Consider the following 20,785-nt stretch of genomic DNA (forward strand, 5'->3'; position numbering starts at 1 on the left):
ATTTATTAAATGGGAGGTTTAATCTATCAAGACTGTATACAGGGTCATATATTCTTTGCTACATTATCCTATGTTTTGTTTCAGCTGGTAAGATATAGTGTAAGTCTGCTGATACCATAATGTGTTGCTGGAAATTATGAAGGTGTGGAACTTGTTGAATAGCTGCTGAGGCAATGTGATTATCTATAAAATTCCCAAACAGTATCAGTGGGAGAAATATGTTTTGCTTCACACATTTGTGGGGAAGATGTCTTTATCTGAGCTATTTGGTTGGACTCCTGTTAAAATCAACAAAGAGTAGTAGACACATCTCTACCTTAGAAAAAAATGAATCATATCTTATAAGTTTTGTGGATTATGAAGGGAGTCCACAAAACTAACTCAAACACAACTATCTACAGTGCAGATATCTGAAGTTACTGTGATGAATCTCATCTGTTATGTGTTTCCCTTTTTGCTTGCCTCAGAATTCCAACATCACTTTCGACAGTAAACACACTACAGGCAGCTGCATTTCAGCCACTTCTTGTAACTACTGTTGTTGGAAATGAGCAATTGTGTATCACTTCTGGAAAAACAAAAAGCATCTATGACTGACACGTCCTTTTCTTTGTGTAATTTTATGTTTCCATACTGTACAGTTCTGGAAGTTGCATAAAACATGACCCTAAAATGCAGGAAGGATAACTTGAATTCTGCATTAATCCTGAAACTTTGCAACATTTATTTCAATTGGATGCTACTGTGGGAGGCACAAAGCATGAAACGAGTCTAAAGAAGCATTTGAAAAACTCGGAAAGAGCAAAAGTTAAATTGAGAGATAGAAAAAAAGGTAGATGAAGTATCACAGAGCTCTAGAAGGGAAAACTGTATCATATTACTTATATAGTTGCATTATATTACTGTATCACTATTTCATTACTAATTTGTAATGGACAGCTAGTAAATGTTTCTCCATTAAAATGTAGTTTTGCTTGCAAACAAGACATGGGCTGGAATTAACCTGACAAAGCATAGAAGTCTACAATGTAGATATCTGTGCTTGTCAGCCTTGACTCTGTGTGAAGGGAGTGGAGAGAAACATCTACGATACAGTTCATCACTTCATAAAGTAGGTGTCATATATTTCTTCTTTGTCTATGGAAGGGGCATAATTAGAGTACTCTGGTGTAGACCTCTACAGACAAATTTAGTAAACTCAGTCACATTCCAGAAGAGCTGAATTCAATTTCTGGATGTGTCTATTTTATAGCAAGTGTTGTAATTATACTCCAAGATAGTCTAATTGCAAAGGATAAATGTAGCATGTGACACAGTCACAAGAAGTATAGGCTAAGAAGTCTTTGCTCATTTCACATTTTGCTGCAAACAAAGAATCAAGTGGATAACATCAATTTCAAAATTAAAGTGGTAGGTTTTGTTTGGATTGCTTATGTGCTTTAGGTCTGATGTTTTGCTATTGAGTGATATGGTAAAGGAATAACTCATTTTGCATGCTTTAGTGCATTTTTAACTAAATCTTAATCAAATTTTTAACCAAATCTTTTGGCCTTAAGCCAAACCCAAATCTTTATGCAGCCTTTATCTACTAATTTCTTGATGGCAGCATCAATGCTTTGGTATCTTACAAGGGTGTTATGAAAGTTAATGATATTAAAGGATTCTGGATCTTGGATGAAGGGCAAAATAGAAGTTCAGTTGCATTATTAACTCCTGCTTTTATATTTTCTTTTGTGATTGATCAGAATCCCAGGCATTAAAAAGTGGCTAAGAGAGGCAATGCAAGATACAGCAATTTACAACTATTATCAACTAATTATAGTTAGTTTGAAATCTACTAAAGAGTAATAGATGGGAAATTATGGAAATTATTTTATGGGATTTAGTAAGGAAATACTTGATAGCCATAGTTTTTTTTTAAAGTCAGGCTGCCTGAATTTTCATATAAGAAACACACATAATTTGCACACTCTCCTGGGTGGAAAACTGGTTGGATGGCCGGGCCCAGAGAGTGGTGGTAAATGGTGTGAAATCCAGCTGGAGGCCAGTGACAAGTGGGGTCCCCCAGGGCTCAGTGCTGGGTCCAGCCCTGTTCAATGTCTTTATCAATGACCTGGATGAAGGCATCGAGTGCACCCTTAGCAAGTTTGCAGACGACACTAAGCTGGGTGGAAGTGTTGATCTGCTGGAGGGTAGGGAGGCTCTGCAAAGGGATCTGAACAGGCTGGACCACTGGGCAGAGTCAAATGGCATGAGGCTTAACAAGGCCAAATGCCCGGTCCTGCACTTGGGGCACAACAACCCTATGCAGTGCTACAGACTAGGAGAAGTCTGTCTAGAAAGCTGCCTGGAGGAGAGGGACCTGGGGGTGTTGGTTGACAGCCGACTGAACATGAGCCAGCAGTGTGCCCAGGTGGCCAAGAAGGCCAATGGCATCTTGGCTTGTATCAGAAACGGTGTGACCAGCAGGTCCAGGCAGGTTATTCTCCCTCTGTACTCAGCACTGGTGAGACCGCTCCTCGAGTACTGTGTTCAGTTCTGGGCCCCTCACCACAAGAAGGATGTTGAAGCTCTGGAGCGAGTCCAGAGAAGAGCAATGAAGCTGGTGAAGGGGCTGGAGAACAAGTCTTATGAGGAGAAGCTGAGAGAGCTGGGGTTGTTTAGTCTGGAGAAGAGGAGGCTGAGGGGAGACCTCATTGCTCTCTACAACTACCTGAAAGGAGGTTGTAGAGAGGAGGGTGCTGGCCTCTTCTCCCCAGTGACGGGGGACAGGACAAGAGGGAATGGCCTCAAGCTCCACCAGGGGAGATTGAGGCTGGACATTAGGAAAAAATTCTTCACAGAAAGGCTCATTGGACACTGGAACAGGCTGCCCAGGGAGGTGGTTGAGTCACCGTCCCTGGAGGTGTTTAAGGGATGGGTGGACGAGATGCTAAGGGGCATGGTTTAGTGTTTGATAGGAATGGTTGGACTCAATGATCCAGTGGGTCTTTTCCAACCTGGTTATTCTATGATTCTATGATTCTGTAATTCTATGAAAAATGTAATAGACTGACTTACTTCAATTATTCTGTGTTAGATCAAAAGTGTATTACTGAGTGGCAGCATTTTGGTCTAATAGGCAACAGCTTCCCTTTTATAATCTTAAACTTTGTGTGGGGTCAGAAGTCCTGTTAAAAGAACAAGAGTTCAAAATTCACTTAATATATGCACGAGGCAAATGAGCAGTTTAACTTTAAATGTAAATAAAACTGTATGGTTAGATTTTATCAGGCAGGCAGCCCTTTGAACAGTGTTAAGAGTGAAGATGGCAACTACCTTCCTAAAATGTCACTCCAATTCAATTGCTTTATTACTCTTAAGTCAATGAAAATAATAATAAAAAATAGAAAAGGCAAAAAAATATAACCTTGCCATGAATATATGTATTTAAATTAGCAGAGGTCTGATAGTTTAATTTTAAAGTCAGCGAAGGTTTTATCTTTTGTCCTTTCTTTCTTTGTCAGTAAAATGATAGCAGAAAACATTTTTATGTCCTTCAGAAACAGGAAATATTTATAGTCTTTTATTTTAAGATAAACAATTTCTTAATACGTCTGCAATATTGATGTAAATGCTTCATTCTAAACCAGTAAAACATCCAATTACTATGCCAAATCTATTTTAATTCTACAAATAGTGTTTTCTACTAGTGGTTATTTTTATATTGATATAATTAAGAATCATAACAAAACAATTTAGGCTTTGTATAATTCAAGCATTCAGCTTTCCCATGGATTTGATTTGGAGCTTTACCCATCTCTATTAGTATCTCAAGTTCCTCTGAAAGGAAAAAAAAAAAGAAAAGAAATAAATCAACTAAGAAAAGCAAGTATAAAGGAAGTGGAACTAAAATTAACACATTTAGAAGGAATACTTAGCCAGCATCATGTTCCATCTATAGCTAAAAGTTGCTGTCAGCATATATATTTATAAGTATTCTTCCAGAGAACTGCCAGCTGGCTTGTAAAGAGGAATATCTATTCTATATAGGATAGACTTCTATCTTTAAAAAGAAATCTTTAGCTTTTCAACCCTTCACAGGAAGTATTTTGGTCATTGTAAAGTTCCATAACACCTGAAGGACATCCTGGGAGACAGCAGCATATATAATGATAATGTGATGTCATTTTGGTTTTCGTAGTTGAGAAACACAAAGTGTATATCAGTAATGGTAAAAGGAACGTTTTTTCTATTATATTCTTGTCAGCCTTATTTTTTAAAAGTGATACAGCCCCTAATAGCTTAGGAAAAGCAGCAATAGCATAATAGTGTATTTTGTCATGGACGTTAGAAAGGATGGATCACAAAGTGCTACAGCTTGGCCTTGGAAACAAAGTGTTATGAAGTCTGGATGAAAAAATTTACAGTGCTGGTTTATGTGCATGAAATTAGAATAGAGATTATTAAAAATATACAATGCTATGTTAGATAATTCAAGTTTTGACTTGTTTATTTAGTCTCTTTGTTGATTCTGCAGATTCTGCCTGTGACAAACTGTCGGTGCAACCTTTGCATTAAAAGACATGTATTTTTCATGATATTGTTTCATGCTGCAATATGCTGGCTACAAGTCCTTTCAAATAATCAAGCTATATTGAATGCAAACATAAAATAAAAAGCAGCAATAATTTGCTCTCATTTTTGCTTTAAACTCTAACTCAAAGATACACACTCGTAGCCATTGAAGAGAGCACAATATGCTTGCACATTGATGAATAGAGCATAAAGATATTGTGGCTGGATCAGAATTTTTAGCTTCACTGGAAATACTGGAAGCATCATAAAAGTGGTATAACTGACTGGAGGATCAGTTCCATTTTCAACCCTATCATCAAATTTGTTATGAAAATCACAATTACTATTACAGCAGTAACTATGCCATCCTAAGCAATCTAGTTCCCAGTGCTAAAATATTGAAGTGCTAAAACACTACTGAAACTTAGACAAATCAGTTCTGTTTCAGTTCCAAATGGGTAATAGTTCCAGAGTTTGAACTTAAAACTTCAGTGCACAAGAGTCTAGTTTTAGGAATTAACATCTAAGGTTTCCCTGTAGGATTTTTTTGTATTCTTTCAAAACCTGTGACTCTCTTAGTTCTTCCAGCTAAAATTAACTTTATAGCCAAGTCTGTTTTACCAGACCAGTTATGCAGTAAATATATTCAGCATGTACTCTCTTCCTACTGAAATGGCATAGCATTAAGCATAGAACTAGATGGGCTTTAAAATCTGTGTTTGCATGTTATTGTATCACAAATACCATCTTAAAGACCATTTTAATACATCTGTCATCTTGGAAGGCTACACCAGAACTGAGTTACTGCAACAGAAAAACAGATCTGTTTTGTGTCTTTTTTTACTATTTCATAGAATCATAGAATAACCAGGTTGGAAGAGACCCACTGGATTATCGAGTCCAACCATTCCTATCAAACACTAAACCATGCCCCTCAGCACCTCATCCACCTGTCCCTTAAACACCTCCAGGGACGGTGACTCAACCACCTCCCTGGGTAGCCCGTTCCAGTGCCCAATGACCCTTTCTGTGAAAAATTTTTTCCTAATATCCAGCCTCAACCTCCCCTGGTGGAGCTTGAGGCCATTCCCTCTTGTCCTGTCCCCTGTCACTTGGAAGAAGAGGCCAGCACCCACCTCTCTACATATACATTTCATATATACATATACATATACACATATATGTTTCATGTATAATGAATAATAATTTGCTTTTCCATAATAAGGATATCAATTAATTTTATTTTCGCGTTGTGGATTCTAGTCCTTTTATAATACTAGTAGCCTGTTCTGAAACTATTGCGGTTTAAATTCACCTTGAGCATGGGCAACCAGCATCCTAAAGAGTAAAAAAAAAAAAGGAGAAAATGCAGCCATGAAGTAACATTCTTCATTTCCTCTGTCTTGACATAATCACACTTCCAAGCAAGAAAATTTTACACTTCATATATTTTGCATAGGTCATTTCTTCTGACTCCAGGGTAGTCACTTGATCCCAGACTCACTAGTTAAGACTGCTCTGTGGTTTAATTTAGCTACTCTCTATTCTCTTGCTTACTTTTTGATGATAGACCATGGTGCTAACTTCTCTCTGGAAAAGCATGCTGCTTCCATATGGTCTGGGATTTCTGTAGTGGGGTGCATCCAGGACACAGTCTGTCATGACACGCTGTTTTTTCTGAGCAGTCTCTATTGGCAAAGACACAGAGTGGTGCCAAATTCAAACCACCTGGCCCTAAGGCTAATTGAGATTTTCCTAGGAGAGTAGAATAATAATTTTGAAGTACCTATCTGAAATTATGTTACCACTGAGAGGGAATGGGAGAGGTTGGCTTGTCACTGCAGTACTTAAATGCATCTATGAAGATATGCCCAAGATGGAGGTTTGCTGTCAGTTAGGGAAAGTAGTTTGAATTATGAATTGAAAAACAATCTACCTGGGTCAGCATTTGCACTTGTCAAAGAAAAAAAGTTCCCTAGAGATTTAAAATGCTAGTATTTTTCATTCCTTACAGGAACAAAAGCATTTTACTTGCATATTGCTTAGTAGCTGACTACTGAGTTAAACCCCATAGACATCTTCCAGCTTGAAGTCTTCCTCAGATTTAACATGAGCTGCTTTTTTCAGTTTTGTAGTTTTGTCACTCATGCTAAGTCCCTGGAAATTCATTAAGATCTATTCATATTTCTGTATGGTAGTAAGGATTATGTGTAACTTCAGTTCATTTCTCATTTCTTAGGGCATGACTTCTGGTTTGGTTTCTGTCACCTAGACTCTTGTTCTGGAGCTGACTGCTTGGTACCATTGTCTTCCATAAGTTTGCTTTCATACAAAATACCTAAAAGCAGCAAGATAATATGTTTTGACATCCCGTGCACCCTTAATAGATTTTCTATAAGCTTGCCACTGTGCAATCTATCTCTTTTACAGCCTCATTCCTTCCTGTTACACATGTGACTATTTCTTCGTGTTTTGCATTGAGCAAATAGTGTGTTACAGCACACAGATAGATGAGAATGAGGGTGGTTGGATATTAGAAGAAAAAGTGATGTTAATGTGATATTGATGTTAGAATAGGATTCCTGAGTTCCAGAACAGATTTATACAGGCTAATGTAAGTAGTAAAGCTAAATGCCTTCTTTAAATGGCCAGTATTTTCCAATAACCTTTGCAGCATTTGAAATTACATCCCAGTAACTGGGATTACGGAAAAGCCAGATCATTCTCTTTTATTAACTGTGGGTTTAAATCTAATCTTAAAACATCAAAACACTGGCCTGTCTTTTAGTTATTGGAGTATTACATCAAATCAAAGTTATACATTTGTGATTCAGTGAATCAGAAGAGATGCCAGAGTAGGTATTAGGTAAGTCTTCTGTGTTTTAAAAAGTAGTCTATGCTAAAGCTCTAGAAAAGATAATACTTTAGAAGAACTTGTCTTCATAAACAATTTGTATATGCTGAAGAAAATGAACATCATACTGTCTGATGATGGAAAGAGAAGATTGATACTATTAGCCACAGCCACAACTATTCCTAGCAGAAAAATCATGAGCCATGTTACTTTTTCCAGACTTTCATAGATCTTTATTGATCCAAATTTTGGTGTGTGATCTGTAATTTTAAACTGTGCTAATACTATTAGTTTCCAGTTCAGTGACAGAAAAGACCTGTGTGTGTGTGTCTGTTTGTGTGCATGGAGGGTAGTTTTTAAGAACTACTAACTTGTATATTGTTTTGCCTATATGTTTATTGTAGTTTGATCCTAACTTAGAAGGAAAAACTCCTGAAAGCTCCAGCAAATGCAGTTCTGTTGTATTTTATTCAGATTTAATTTTATGAACATTTTTTCCTCTCCAGGGAGGAAAATAATTATTTGAGTATTTGTTTGAAGATTAACTTTATGATCAATACTTTTTATTAAATCTTGCTTTGGTAATGATGTTTAGCATAAAAAATGATAATTTGAGCAGAGCAGTAAAGAAAGAGGTAAAAGTGATGAGAAAAGTGGAAAGGTCAATCATAGTAAAAAGATGAATAGTAATTTCTATTTCTACTAAGATTTTACAAGAAAACAAAAGATTTCAGGCAGAAACCACATTCAAATGCTTAGAACTCAATTCTTTCTCAATTTTATGCTATCAGATCCAAGATCACTTTTTGATTGGCTTGCTAAAAAGATAGGAAAAAAAGTTGTTTATGTTTTTGAAAATAAAATAGCAAATAAAGCACACTTTTTTTCAGACTATAAGACTGTTTAATGCAGGACAGCTTTTTCGGCACAAAAATTATCCACACTTGTTACAAACAGCACTGAACACAATGAGCTGTGGAAGCTCACAAACTGATCATATTTAGCTGTGACTTCATCCTTCAATAACTTTTCCACATGATCCTTCAGTTGAAAGTGTTGGGTTTTTTCTCTGTTTTTGGGGTTTTTTTATTATTTTGGAGGTTTTTACGAACAGAAGTAGGCAATACAATGCCTTCGTGACTCAGGATCAGTGCTTATAGATAATCAGTATTGTTGTCTTTTTTTAGATACTTTTTTGGCCTGTTTATATAAATACAAAAAGGGTTGCTGAGTTCATAAGGCAATGCCAGAAGACAATGTGGGGTTTTTTTTATCTGTTTCTTTCAAAGAATTTCTCATCTTGTCAGTTCAATAATTTTCATATTCAAAATGGCAAGTTCTGTGTGTTCTATATGATCTTTAAATAACAGAAGGTGACATATACAAGTAGTCCATCGCATTGTTAGTTTACTAAAGACCAGACTGCTGACCTTTAGATTGCTCCCACAGCATTCAGTATGCAATGAAAACATATATTCATGATTAAAACACGATAATGTCACTGAAAGAAGATTCTGACAGTTCAATAGTTAAAATAATTGCAAAAAAAACTGTGTTTAGACACACTTTTTTATATATCTTAGTTTTATGTCTGGACACTGAGATGTAGAATTAAAATCTTCTAAGAATAAATTATTATTTTAAAAAGAAAAATATGTACATCTCAGGCTCCTGAATATTTACATTTGAGTTTTAACACAAATGGATTTGTACATGAATGTTAAGTAGAGAAATGAAAGGTGTATGATTAATAACAATATGCTAATTTGAAACTAATTTATTGGTGTTATACAAAGGGCAAACTAGGATAGCATTTGGCCAAACATGTTTACATACCTCATATTTGCCTGAGTTTATTGAACATGCAGTGTGAAATCACCCGTCTTTGCATAAAACCTGGATAAGCACGTTTTTAAAGAGGAAATTGCTCAAATTTCGAAGCTTCAACAGTTGAGCTTGGTTTCCTACATCTCCTGTAGTCTGTTCTAATTCTGCCTGGGAAGAGAGCAGTGGATCCATCCATATTTTTCAAGATACAATCTAGTTTTGCTGTTGGTAACAATGTCAGGACAGTATAGATCCCTCTGTCCCTCCTTTGCAGTGTCAAATTGTAAAGCTTCAGCATTCTGATTAACCTCATACACTGGGAAGATTTTTCTTTTCCCATACAACACATCAGTTTGCATTTTGTCAGGAAAAATTCAGAAAGTTATGTTCTAACGATTTCATGACTGCATTTTGTAAAAGCTGGGCTTTATGTTCTCAGTCACACTGTGCAAACTCTGGAAAAGTCTCAACCTCATCATAAATTATTTTCCAGGGTTTAAAAAGTTAGACTCCCATTTTTATCTTCCTGTTTCAGTGGAAACCTCTTTTGTCTCAATTTTGAATAAAATATATGAAGAGTGTACAAAAATAGAATTAATCCTTAATTAGCTGCTTCCTTTAAGTTTTTTTGAAGAAGGATTGCAACTTGACTAAGATCCCTTCCATCTGTCACAATATGCTTGCTTTTATTTTGACTTCCCGTTGCTGTCTTATCAAATATCACATGAATCATTCCCCCTTGTTTGCCATCCCTTTCTTTTGTTTTGTTTCTTTTCCTCCAAATGATTAAAACATCAGGTTGAATGAAAGGTTAGAAGTACACTGTGGTTCACGTTTGCCCTGTCTTATTAAAACAAATAAACCAACCAGTTATATAATTTACATGTGCTTGAGCTATGGCTTGCAGGTGCTTTTATCAGCTCTGGGCTGAAGAGGTTGTATGCATTCGGGCATGCACGTACAACTGTTCTTTGAAAGGGACAAACCTCATTAAATTACAGGTGCCTGGAAATAACTTCTGAGAAAATAACTGCCATTTTCAATAAAGCTACTTCCTAACAGGAAACACGATTTATTATGTTTTTTAGCACAAATGATCAGCTTTCCTTTTATTTAGGTAGGAGTAGCCCCAGTTTATGTCACAAATATTTTATTCCCTTTAATCTGTTACACCAAGGTATTTTTCCCTCATAATATTCTGATTGAAATGTGAAAGAAAAGAGCTGTAGTGATCTTAAGTTACAAATTATATGTTACACTAACTTACAAGTTATTTCATTTTCTTGCCATGCCATCTTTTCTTGTATAGAGAGTACAAAATGCTATATAATTACCTCCGCTTGCTAAAACTGAAGTTAGGAGTTTTTAGTGGCTTTAGGGTGTGGCAACAGCGTGTATCTTGGTAAAAAGGCTGCTTTCTTTAGTGAGTACATGGGCTAGTACTGCGGATTTTGTGTAAGCTCAGGTCAGCACAGTCACCAACAGTTGAGATGGACTCCAAATGGATTTTTATCAGACAAAAACCTATAGTTTCAATTAAAAAAAAGTATGTGCATGTGATTTCTGTGTTAGTGGTGGGGTTTTCTGTTACATGTGAGAATATGGTCCTTAGAAATGTCAGCTAACACTGCTGTACCTTGCTAAGGAGAAGAAAACAGCCTGAAAAGGCCGGGAATCTCTCTGAAAAGAGCGAGGGAATAAAGAGGGAAAGATTAAGAGACGAAACAGAAAACCAGTAGTGAGATCAGAGAGAATTTCAGTCAGAAATTTCAGTCATCCTCTCTTTTTCAGTTGTGTTCTTATTAATAAGAGAGAAAACAATCTAAAGTAGGTGTTCTTTACTTTGAAAGCAGAAAGAGTTGACTAGATCAACCATTCAAATATATCCAAGACCCATTTTGAATGAAGATCAGGTCAGATCACTGGCCTGTACATATTTGACAAAATTATATTAACTGTAATTAGGAACTCTGGTGACTAAAATTTGAGCTACTTTGATGTAAGTGTTCCTGGATCATGTCCTGGCATTTACTGATCTACAGCTTATAAATTACAGTCATAAAAAATAACAACTTAATAAATAATACCTAAATAACTAATAAATTAATAAACTAATTAACAAAAACTTATACAAACTTTGGCATCATAACTTTCCAAAGCTCCCACTGAGATTTCTAATCTTAACATTCATTTTCCTTCTCATGCATTATTTTGTCCTTTTCTTCTTTCTGACCTGGACTCTATGGTTTTCTTTTTTAGTAGCTTTTTGTGACGTGCTACAATTTCTATTTGTTTGTGTGTTTGTTTTCCCCAAATCTTCTCACTATAGGAAAAACTTTATCCTATTACAAAGATGATCAGAGTGTTTACAAAGATGATTAGAGGGCTGGAGCACCTCTGATATGAGGACAGCCTAAGAGAGTTTGGCTTGTTCAGCCTGGAGAAGAGAAGGCTCCAAGGAGACCCTATAGCGACCTTCCAGTATCTGAAGGGGGCTACAAGAAAGCTGGGGAGGGACTGTTTACAAAGGCTTGTAGTGATAGCATACGGGGTAATGGCTTTAAACTGGAAAGGGGCAGGTTTAGACTAGACATTAGGAGGAATTTCTTCACTATGAGGGTGGTGAGGCACTGGCACAGGTTGTCCAGGGAAGTTGTGGCTGCCCCATCCCTGGAGGTGTTCCAGGTTGCATGGGACCTTGAGCAGCCTGATCTAGTGGGACATGTCCCTACTCATGGCAGGGGAGTTGGAACTGGATATTCTTTAAGGTCCCTTCCAACCCAGACTATTCTATGATTCCACAATTACTGAGGGGAGTTTTCCTCAGTAGGTTTTTCTGTTATAGCAATTGACTGAATTCAGGTACAACACCACAACTGATACTGATTTGCAGATTTTCATAAGCCAAATATGGCAGTATGCCCTTATGGTATTTATTTTGATCATTGTTATTATGTTTATTTTTAAAGCATCTCTCAGGATACAAACTGAAGTATTATATATTTGGATGACAAACAATCCCAGTGTGACTTGCATTGAGTGGCAGAAATACATGCATTATCATATAATGGATGATTTCTTTAGTTTGCAACCTAAAACCAAAGTGAACGTTTCATTATAGATTTTTATTGCTTTACAAGGATGCATATTAATAGGAATAATATTTGAGTGGGTGTATATTTTTACCTCAGAAAATCTTAGACCCAGAGAGATACTTACTACAAGCTGCCCACAGAACACTTGTGTGAATCATTCCCCAGCTGACATCTCTGTGGGAATGTGTTTCAAGGCATATGATTTGCTTCAGCATTGTAAACTTTTATGTCAGTTCCATTTGTTTGTTTTTTTATAACATTTATGACCTTTTAACTATTTGGACATGTTCTTTCAAAACCTCCAAATGAGTCTTAATTAAAAAGGGCTGATCTAAAATAAAATACTCCCTCACTCTGGCTAGAATTTCTGTCATATCAGTCTACAGAAAAAAACAAATGAGATTTAGGAGTAGTGGCATTTTCAGTTTGAGTTACTAGCATGATCTTGCATGATCTTGCTGAACACTGCCATTTGCAAAAGAGCAATTAAAACAAATGACAATCTGCTAATCATGCACAGGTCTATTTAGAAATTTAGCAGTATTTTCCAAGGTTTTGTTTTTGCTTGACTTCCTAAGAGTGAAAGGAAGTTCTATGCATTTATGTTGTATGTAACAGTAAATTTGGGAAACTTTGCCAAAGATCAACGTTTTTCACTAGGCTGAAAATACACTCAAATGTTGTCAACATTTTTAGAGAACACTGTGTGTGTTTGTGTAGTATATGTTTGTGTGCATATAACTGTTTTTGTGACTGATATATTCCATATTTGTTTAAATAAAAAGGTTTTATGAAGACAGACAAATTCTGTGTTTACAACAGGAAATAATGCAACACATGTAACTTAAATAAGAGTTGATGGGGGGTAGGAAGCAGCAGAATGCTCATGATTTGGGATTTAGATGTAGAGGCATTTTCACATTGAGTTGCAAAGGATGAGCTTGCTTGATTTGCTGATTTCTAGGTTTTGCTTGTGATTTTAACCTTGAAATCATGGAGGCTTGTCAGTGGTAATGCTTCGCTGGTATTCAAATAGGACCACTGAGTACACCTAGACGCAACGTGATTCATGTGGCTTTGGCAACAACATTCAGAAGTTCCATTCATTTTAGACAAACTTCTGAACAATACAAATTGAAAGAGAAATGGTTAGGAAGAAGGGAATAGGAGTCTGTAATGGAAAAGGGACAGCAATCAGGTATATGTATTGTATGTGGTCATCACAACGTGATGCAACATTATCATTCCTCTGCAGAGCTGTGAGTTACCCCTGTTTTTCCTGGCGTGATTTGAAGTCTTCATATTTCTGAAGGGCAGTGCCTGGTGCACACCCATCAAATCCATATCTCTCCAGTTTAGAGAGGAGGATATTGTGGGGGACCATGTCAAAAGACTTACAGAATTCCAGATAGATGACATCCATAGCTCTTCCCTTGTCCAGTGATCTGGTCACTCCATCGTAGAAGGCTACTAGATTGCTCAGGCAGGCCTTGGTGAAGCCATGATGACTCTTGAATCACCTCCCTGTCCTCCATGTGCTTTAGTATAGTGTGTAGGAGTGTCTGTTCCACAATTTTCCCAGGCAGAAAGGCGAGGCTGGCAGGTCAGTAGTTCCCAGGGTCCTCTTTTGTATCCTCTTTAAAAATGGGTGCAAAATTTCCTTTTTTTCCAGTCACTTCACCTGACTGCCATGACTTCAAATATCACGTAGAGTGGCTTGGCAACTACATCAGCCAATTTCCTCAGGGCTCTGGGATGCACCTCATCAGGTCCCATAGGCTTACGCCTATTCAAGTTCCTCAGGTGATCACAGACCTGATCTTCTCTTACAAGTGGGAGAGACTTTGCTGCCCCAGTCCATCCCTTGCAGTCCATCAACTCAAAGAGATCTGGGAAGAAAGGTTGCTAGAGAAGACTGAGACAAAACAGTTGTTGAGTACCTCGGCCTTCTCATCTTTTGGCACCAGTTTGCCATTCATGTTCATAAGGAGGGGGGTATACTTTCTTTGACTTTCATGTTCTGGCTGAAAATTATGAATTTGGCTAAGATACAGTGAGATATATAAATATATATTTATTTTTTTTATGTTGGCACTATAGGTTTTAAAGAAGAGGATTTTTATTTTGCACCTCTTTCTTCTCATGACTACTCTTGAGAAAATAAAGGAAATATTTCACAATTCTTAGCAACATTTAAACACTTAGTAAGTAGTACTTCAACATGGAACTGCTGTATCTATGTCATATAACACGACAGGATTTCTTTTGAAGCTGTTGCATCCAATGTTGTTGTTCCATTTTCCCATATAGGGGAATTAATCAAACACATTAATATTGAACATATCTGTGCTATAATAAGGCTAACAATGTTATTAGACCAACTGTTGATGTCCTATATGGTAGTTTAAGTCCATTATCAATAAAAGCAATAATTCCACTTTTAATGGTCTGTCATAGAGTTATTGAGGAATAGGAAGATTTATGCTTATTCTGTATATCCATCCTATCCATCCTAAATATTGGTATATGTTCTATAAACAAATATCCTCTTACTTCATAAGGAAGACACTTTATACATCTGCCCATTTCTATTATTGTTCATTGTCTATGGATACAGAATACAGTCTTCCATTTGTATTCTGTACCTTCTTGGATACAGAATACAGTCTGGATACAGATAGTGTCTTCCATTAAAAATGAAAAACCTCCTATTGACTTCACTGCCAGATTTGGTCCTTAAGCATTGTAAAAGAGAGCTGACTTGTGAAAATGTACTGCTGTCCTTTGCAGATTGTTCATCTTTTGTTGGCTGCTACAAGGATTATGCTTCCTACAGCTGTATTTTCAATTAAGAATATGTTTTAATAAATACTTTATTTTAAAAGGCATATGGAGATCTAATATAGTAAAATAAAATAAAAGTTACTGACTGCGGGTTATCTTAATGTTTAGGTGTGGGAATTATGCACAACACTCATTAGCAAGTGTGCATTCGAAATAGCCAAAGTGCTGGTATATGTGCAGAGTAATTCTTCTACAGAGATATCTGGACAGCTTAAGTGCTGTAAATGTCTATTGTGTTTATTCAGTATCTTCAAGAGAATTATATGCAACCATAGCCAGTAATAGCTCTGGCTGTCCTGTACTTGATGCAGGTTTTCTTTCGAAATGGTTTACCAAGCCTTCAGTTTTACTGAGCTCCATTTCAGAGATTCCTTCTTCCTCTCCTGATTTCCCACAAGCATTTTAGTTACTCTTCTTGCATCAAAGAGGAGTAATAAGTGTTTAAGGCCTTACTCAGTTTCTTTTTATCTCTCATCAGTGCACAGAGACCATAAAGAGCAAAGCAAATGTGCAAAGGGTTCTGAGTGGGAGCATTCTAAATGGTGGAAAAATTATCATCTACTTGGCCAAAAAAAATGAGGAACATAAAAAACTGGGTAAAGGGGCAAGAAAATGTAGAACCAGGGTATAAAGTAGCAAAAAGGAGTGCACCCCAGAAGCTTGCAAAAGAAAACTAGTGGTGGAAAAGGAAAACCAGAGGCCAGAGGGACACTTAAAAAAAAATTACTGAGAGTGAGCGATTCTACTGTTTCCTTATTTTTCCCCCAGCAGTTCTGGGGAACTAGATAATAAAAATGGGAAAGGAGTGTACAGAAAGGATGAATTTTGGCAGCTTTGTAGGATGTAGATATGTCTCCTTTCAAGTTAAACTTTTCTTTCTCTCAATAGTGACAGTAAGCTTGCGGAAGGGTTGCTGTGCATTTCAATGATAGCCAAGCATTTTGAAAAATCAGCATTCGTTTATATAGGTATCTCTTACACAATTGTTTTCTGTATATCTAGAAAGAATTTTAAAGACTGACTTGGAATAAAAAGATTAGACGAAGAAAATCAAAGCAGAAATAAATCTCTCTGAAATCTTATAAATGTTTGCTGATTTAATTTGGACCAAAAGAAGAGTTTCATGCAGGCTTGAGGAGTGGAGATAAAGCTTGTACTTCCAGATGTATTATATTCTAAATGATAAATAGTTTCATAATTATTCGCTATGGAGAATTAATATACTTTACTCACAAGGGATCAATGCTTTCTGTCCTACAGTCAGGAAACTAAGAAGTTTTTCTGTGTATTTCCTGTTTAAAAAAAAAAAAAAGATACTTGTATTTCTATGAGAATAGATGCATACAAGATGTTCGCATCCCCGATGAAGAAAAAAATTGCTTTATACTTCTAAATTAGGTGAAAATATGTTGTGGCAGAATGTTGTCTTGAAGGTTAGATCAACAGTTACTAACTAGGTGAGCTTTTTGTTTCTTGTATTCCCTCTCCATCACACATATCTCACTTAAATGTATGCTCCTCACTTGGGTGGAAAAAATGTTGAGAGAGTCATGCTTACATCTTTAACATAGTAATTGTTCAGTTAATCTCATTTATGGGGGAAGGAGGCTATACTTCACTGATACTGATTAAATATCCTATACCGACTTCTATATAAATAGCTACAAATGTGCACAATGGTTACATTACATGGTATATTTAACAACATAGCTAAATCAGAAAGTATGAGCTATGGCTTTAGTGATGGGAGTACTAACGATTGCATGCAAGAAGATTTTTGCTCTGCAACCATGAAGGAAATAATTGCTGTTCAGCACTATTCAGTTAAGTTTGCATATCAGTAAAAACACATGCACAGAGGCTCCACCTGCATTCCTGGTGCCCTAGCACTGATATGAGTGCAGCATATATTAAAGTATTAAAAGATGTTACAGTATTCACAACTTTCAAAGTGCATGTAATTTTTTAATAGAGTTATTTTGACCACTGTCAGATGAGATTTAAGTGGTGATGTTCAGGTTTCATTACTTCTTTTGTTTCAATCAAGAAATACCACAGGTGGTATTTTACAGATTCATGGGAGGACTGTTTGAGTAACCTGACCTAGTGGAAATTGTCCCTGCCCATGGCATGGGGGTTGAAACTGGATGATCTTTAAGGTCCCTTCCAAGACAAACCATTCTATGATTTCTGCTGAGGTTTTAACTCTTGTGGGTTTTTCCTCTTTTCGATTCTTCGCAGATATAAATATATGAAGTAAAATATTTGTTTTTCATATTTTAGATGGAAGACTTTATTTGAAAACTACTGTCATGTATTGAATTTTTCCTGCTGAAGATACCTGTGCTACAGTTAAGAACTTTGCAGTAAGATATTGGCTCATAAGGAGTTCTGTGGAAACAAAGTGTTTTCAAGTCAACTTCCTCAACTTCATTTATCAATGTTCTTCAAAAATGTAAAGAATTCTGCAAGAGTGTCCTCCTTTGGTTATCTCCTGTGGCTCAACACGGAGACCTAAAGAATGTTTGTAAATGTACAGTAGCACTCTTCTTACAGTGAAAAATCTCTGCGCCGGACTGTTGTATACAAAATTACAGGCGGGTCAGAGCAAGGCTGAGTATTCCCTTTTTCAAGGAATGCAAACTGTCCTCCTCTGAAGATTCCATATTGAGCACATAAAACGATCCTTCCAGCGGTGTCCAGGTACACTTACAGACTGTTATATCATACTGAAACCAGCAAGACAGCTCAGAAATGAACTTGTAGAGGGCATAAGAGGATTCTTATTAAAAAAAAAAAAGGAAAAAAAAAGGTAAAAGAAAAAAAAATTGATACATTCAGTTTTCAAACTATGATCGTGGGTTTTCTTCTAAAGACATTTTTTCCACATGCTTTCCAAGAGACCAACACATGTATGTTAGACTACATTAAGTGAAATGGAATTTTGTGTAAGTGAAAAGAAATACTGAATGTAAACAAACTGTTTTACTGTTCACAAAATCTCTTTTCCTAAAATAAAAAAATACAATAAAAAGAGTAATAATTTCTCGTTGTAAACTGGCAGGGGTTTATGAAATAAAAGACTTTGCTTCTTATCAAACTGTTGGTCACATGTACAGTATATAACACAAATCACACAAGGAAGGTATTATGTATGCAGTAGAAATCTAGAGTTTAGGAAATGAAAATTTTAGATAATATTGTTTTGTCACCCTGTTGGTCAGAACGACACCTTTCTAGTTTTAACGCATGCAGGCATGTAAATATTTGTCCTGGAGTCACAGTATTACTGAATGAGATCTTAAGCTTCTGGTAACAAGTCAGAAATCTGTATCAGCCACTTTTATTTGTATATTGAGCCCTGATTAGTGCCCTGATTAGTGCACTTTTAAGAATGGACTGTGGCTGAGCAGCAAGTCAAAATGCCAGAAATATTTTTATATGTTAATGTCATATTATGTCAATGTTGCTAAAAAAAAAAAAAAAAGAAAACCTAACAAACACTTGATGTATCAGTCCAATTCCACGTAGAACTGAGTGATACAGTTGAAGTCTGTTGTCCCTCCCACCTTGTCTTAGGGATGGATGGTTATGTGTTACTTTCACTGTCTTTATAAAAGCTACAATATGTGTTTTCACCTTTGTGCTGATAACTGGAAGTAAGCTGCAACACAGTGCTTATTACATTACTAAGAGTTACGTTCTTTGCTTTGCGTACTTTTGGGTTACCCCTTTAAAGACTGATTTTGTGAATCAGTGCTATTACTGTAAGTTTTGTGATTATGCTTTCTTCATCTAATTTTTTATGCATATAAAATATTATTTATTACATGGAAACATATCAAAACCTTAAATGTCTAAGATACCTAACTTAAAGCAAGTATTTCTTTAAAAATAGTTCTGATTGGATATTAATATTATTTTGTCAAAAATAAAATCTAATGTTTTGTAAACTCTAGCACTGAGCTTCTATAGTTTGTAGGTCTTCCTTGCAATAGTGGTACACATTTATTTTGTGTAGTTCATATTTACTCAGCCACAATCTTTTTTTAACAATAGATGTATATACAAGTTTGCATCACAGTGATTTTTTTTTAAAGAAATATTGAGCAATATTTTTCATTAAATATTGTTACCTAATACTTTGTAGTTACATTATTTTCTAACCACAGTTCTTTCATAATTTTCATAGTTACTTGAACACATAATGGGATTCTGTCATCCAGTTTTTTCATATGCAGTCTTTAAAGGGTTAACAGCTGTAAAGTTAGATGGACTTGTGGCAAGCTTTTGAATCATTCATATCTGAAAAAGAATTAAAAGCCTACAACTGAAATATGTAGTAGCATCTACCATTGCTCTGCTCCTTGCATAGAGTCACCTGTAAGTAGGTTTAGTAGTTTTACAGTATATACCTTCAAGACCTTTGGGAATGCCTCAGTGTTTGGCTTGGTACATAAATGGAAATGTTAAGGATTAAAGTGGAACCAATTTATAAGATGGATGTTTAGAAAGAATCTTGCTAAAAACAGTGTAAATATTACAGCCCATGAGACTTTACTGTAAGTTGAATTTTTTTGCCCCTCTTTAGTTATACAGGTTTTGGGTTGGTATTTTGTTTCTGGGTTTTGATTTGGATTTTTTTTGGCATAGATTATGACGAAAAGTTGTGCTTATGTTATTGTTTATATGCTTTTGTAATCTTAAAGATATTAATGTCTAGTTGTTCTATATTATAACCACATTTGCGCTCTATGCAAGCCCTTGGAACAGAACATACTCATCTTCATGTAGGACCTATGAAAATTGTCTATTTTTATCTATATATTTAAAGTTTTCTAAAAATGAAAAAAGGTTATTACGAATTTTGTTGTACAAAATCTGTACAAAAATCTGTTTTTACATCATAATGCAAGAATTGGAAATTTTTCTATGGTAGCCTAGTTATTTGAGCCTGGTTTCAATGTGAGAACCACGTTTACTGTTATTGTATTTAATTTTCTTTTCTTTTCAACAATCTGCTAATAAAACTGTCTGAAATCTCCCTGTGACTTTATTTACAGTTCATCTTTATTAAATTTTCTGAAATGTATAACATCAGAGGAATATTTACTTTCTAATGGGAGGCATCTAAAAACAACATAAGTCAGCGCTTTGTAATGTGAGGAGAACAATGCTGAATGATTTTATTTAACATGCAACTGCTTCTATCTCTAATATGAATTACTGTGGTGAAAAACATCATAAAAGCACACTCTGTGGTTATTGTTTAACAAGCAGATTTTCCATATTTTTTTTCTTGCCAGCTAAGCAAACTGCCCCATCTACATGATTTATTTATGTGCACTTCTCAGTTTACGAAGCTGTTATCTGTACCTTTTTCGTTTATATTGTGATATTCCCATGATTCTTATTTCACAAAGCTTTGTGCTGAATAACGTAAAGTGGACACGTTGATGGAACAAAACATATTATTCCCCTAACTGCAAAAACACAGGAGTAATCCGGTTGGTTTTGTCACAGACCTTCACTTGATAAAATGGCTTTAGAAACTTTGATGTTGTAACACATTTTTTTTTATCAAACAGCAAGTATTTAAACATTTAAA

The 20,785-nt window shown here is 35.8% G+C and overlaps 1 protein-coding gene across 4 annotated transcripts in view; it reads left to right on the forward strand.

The window, feature by feature from the left end:
- Positions 1-20,221, forward strand: part of DACH1 (dachshund family transcription factor 1) — a 371,721-nt gene extending 351,500 nt beyond the window's left edge. For all 4 annotated transcript variants that reach the window (XM_069880425.1, XM_069880417.1, XM_069880442.1 and 1 more), the window contains one exon: positions 17,461-20,221. Coding sequence is in view for 2 of the 4 variants with exons in the window: in XM_069880417.1 (XP_069736518.1) it covers positions 17,461-17,498 (38 nt within the window). In the remaining 2 variants the exon portion in view is untranslated. The remainder of the gene's footprint in view (positions 1-17,460) is intronic.
- The last annotated feature ends 564 nt before the right edge of the window (positions 20,222-20,785 follow it).

Source organism: Phaenicophaeus curvirostris, chromosome 1, assembly GCF_032191515.1.
Source record: "Phaenicophaeus curvirostris isolate KB17595 chromosome 1, BPBGC_Pcur_1.0, whole genome shotgun sequence".
In the NCBI taxonomy this organism is placed as follows: Eukaryota; Metazoa; Chordata; class Aves; order Cuculiformes; family Cuculidae; genus Phaenicophaeus; species Phaenicophaeus curvirostris.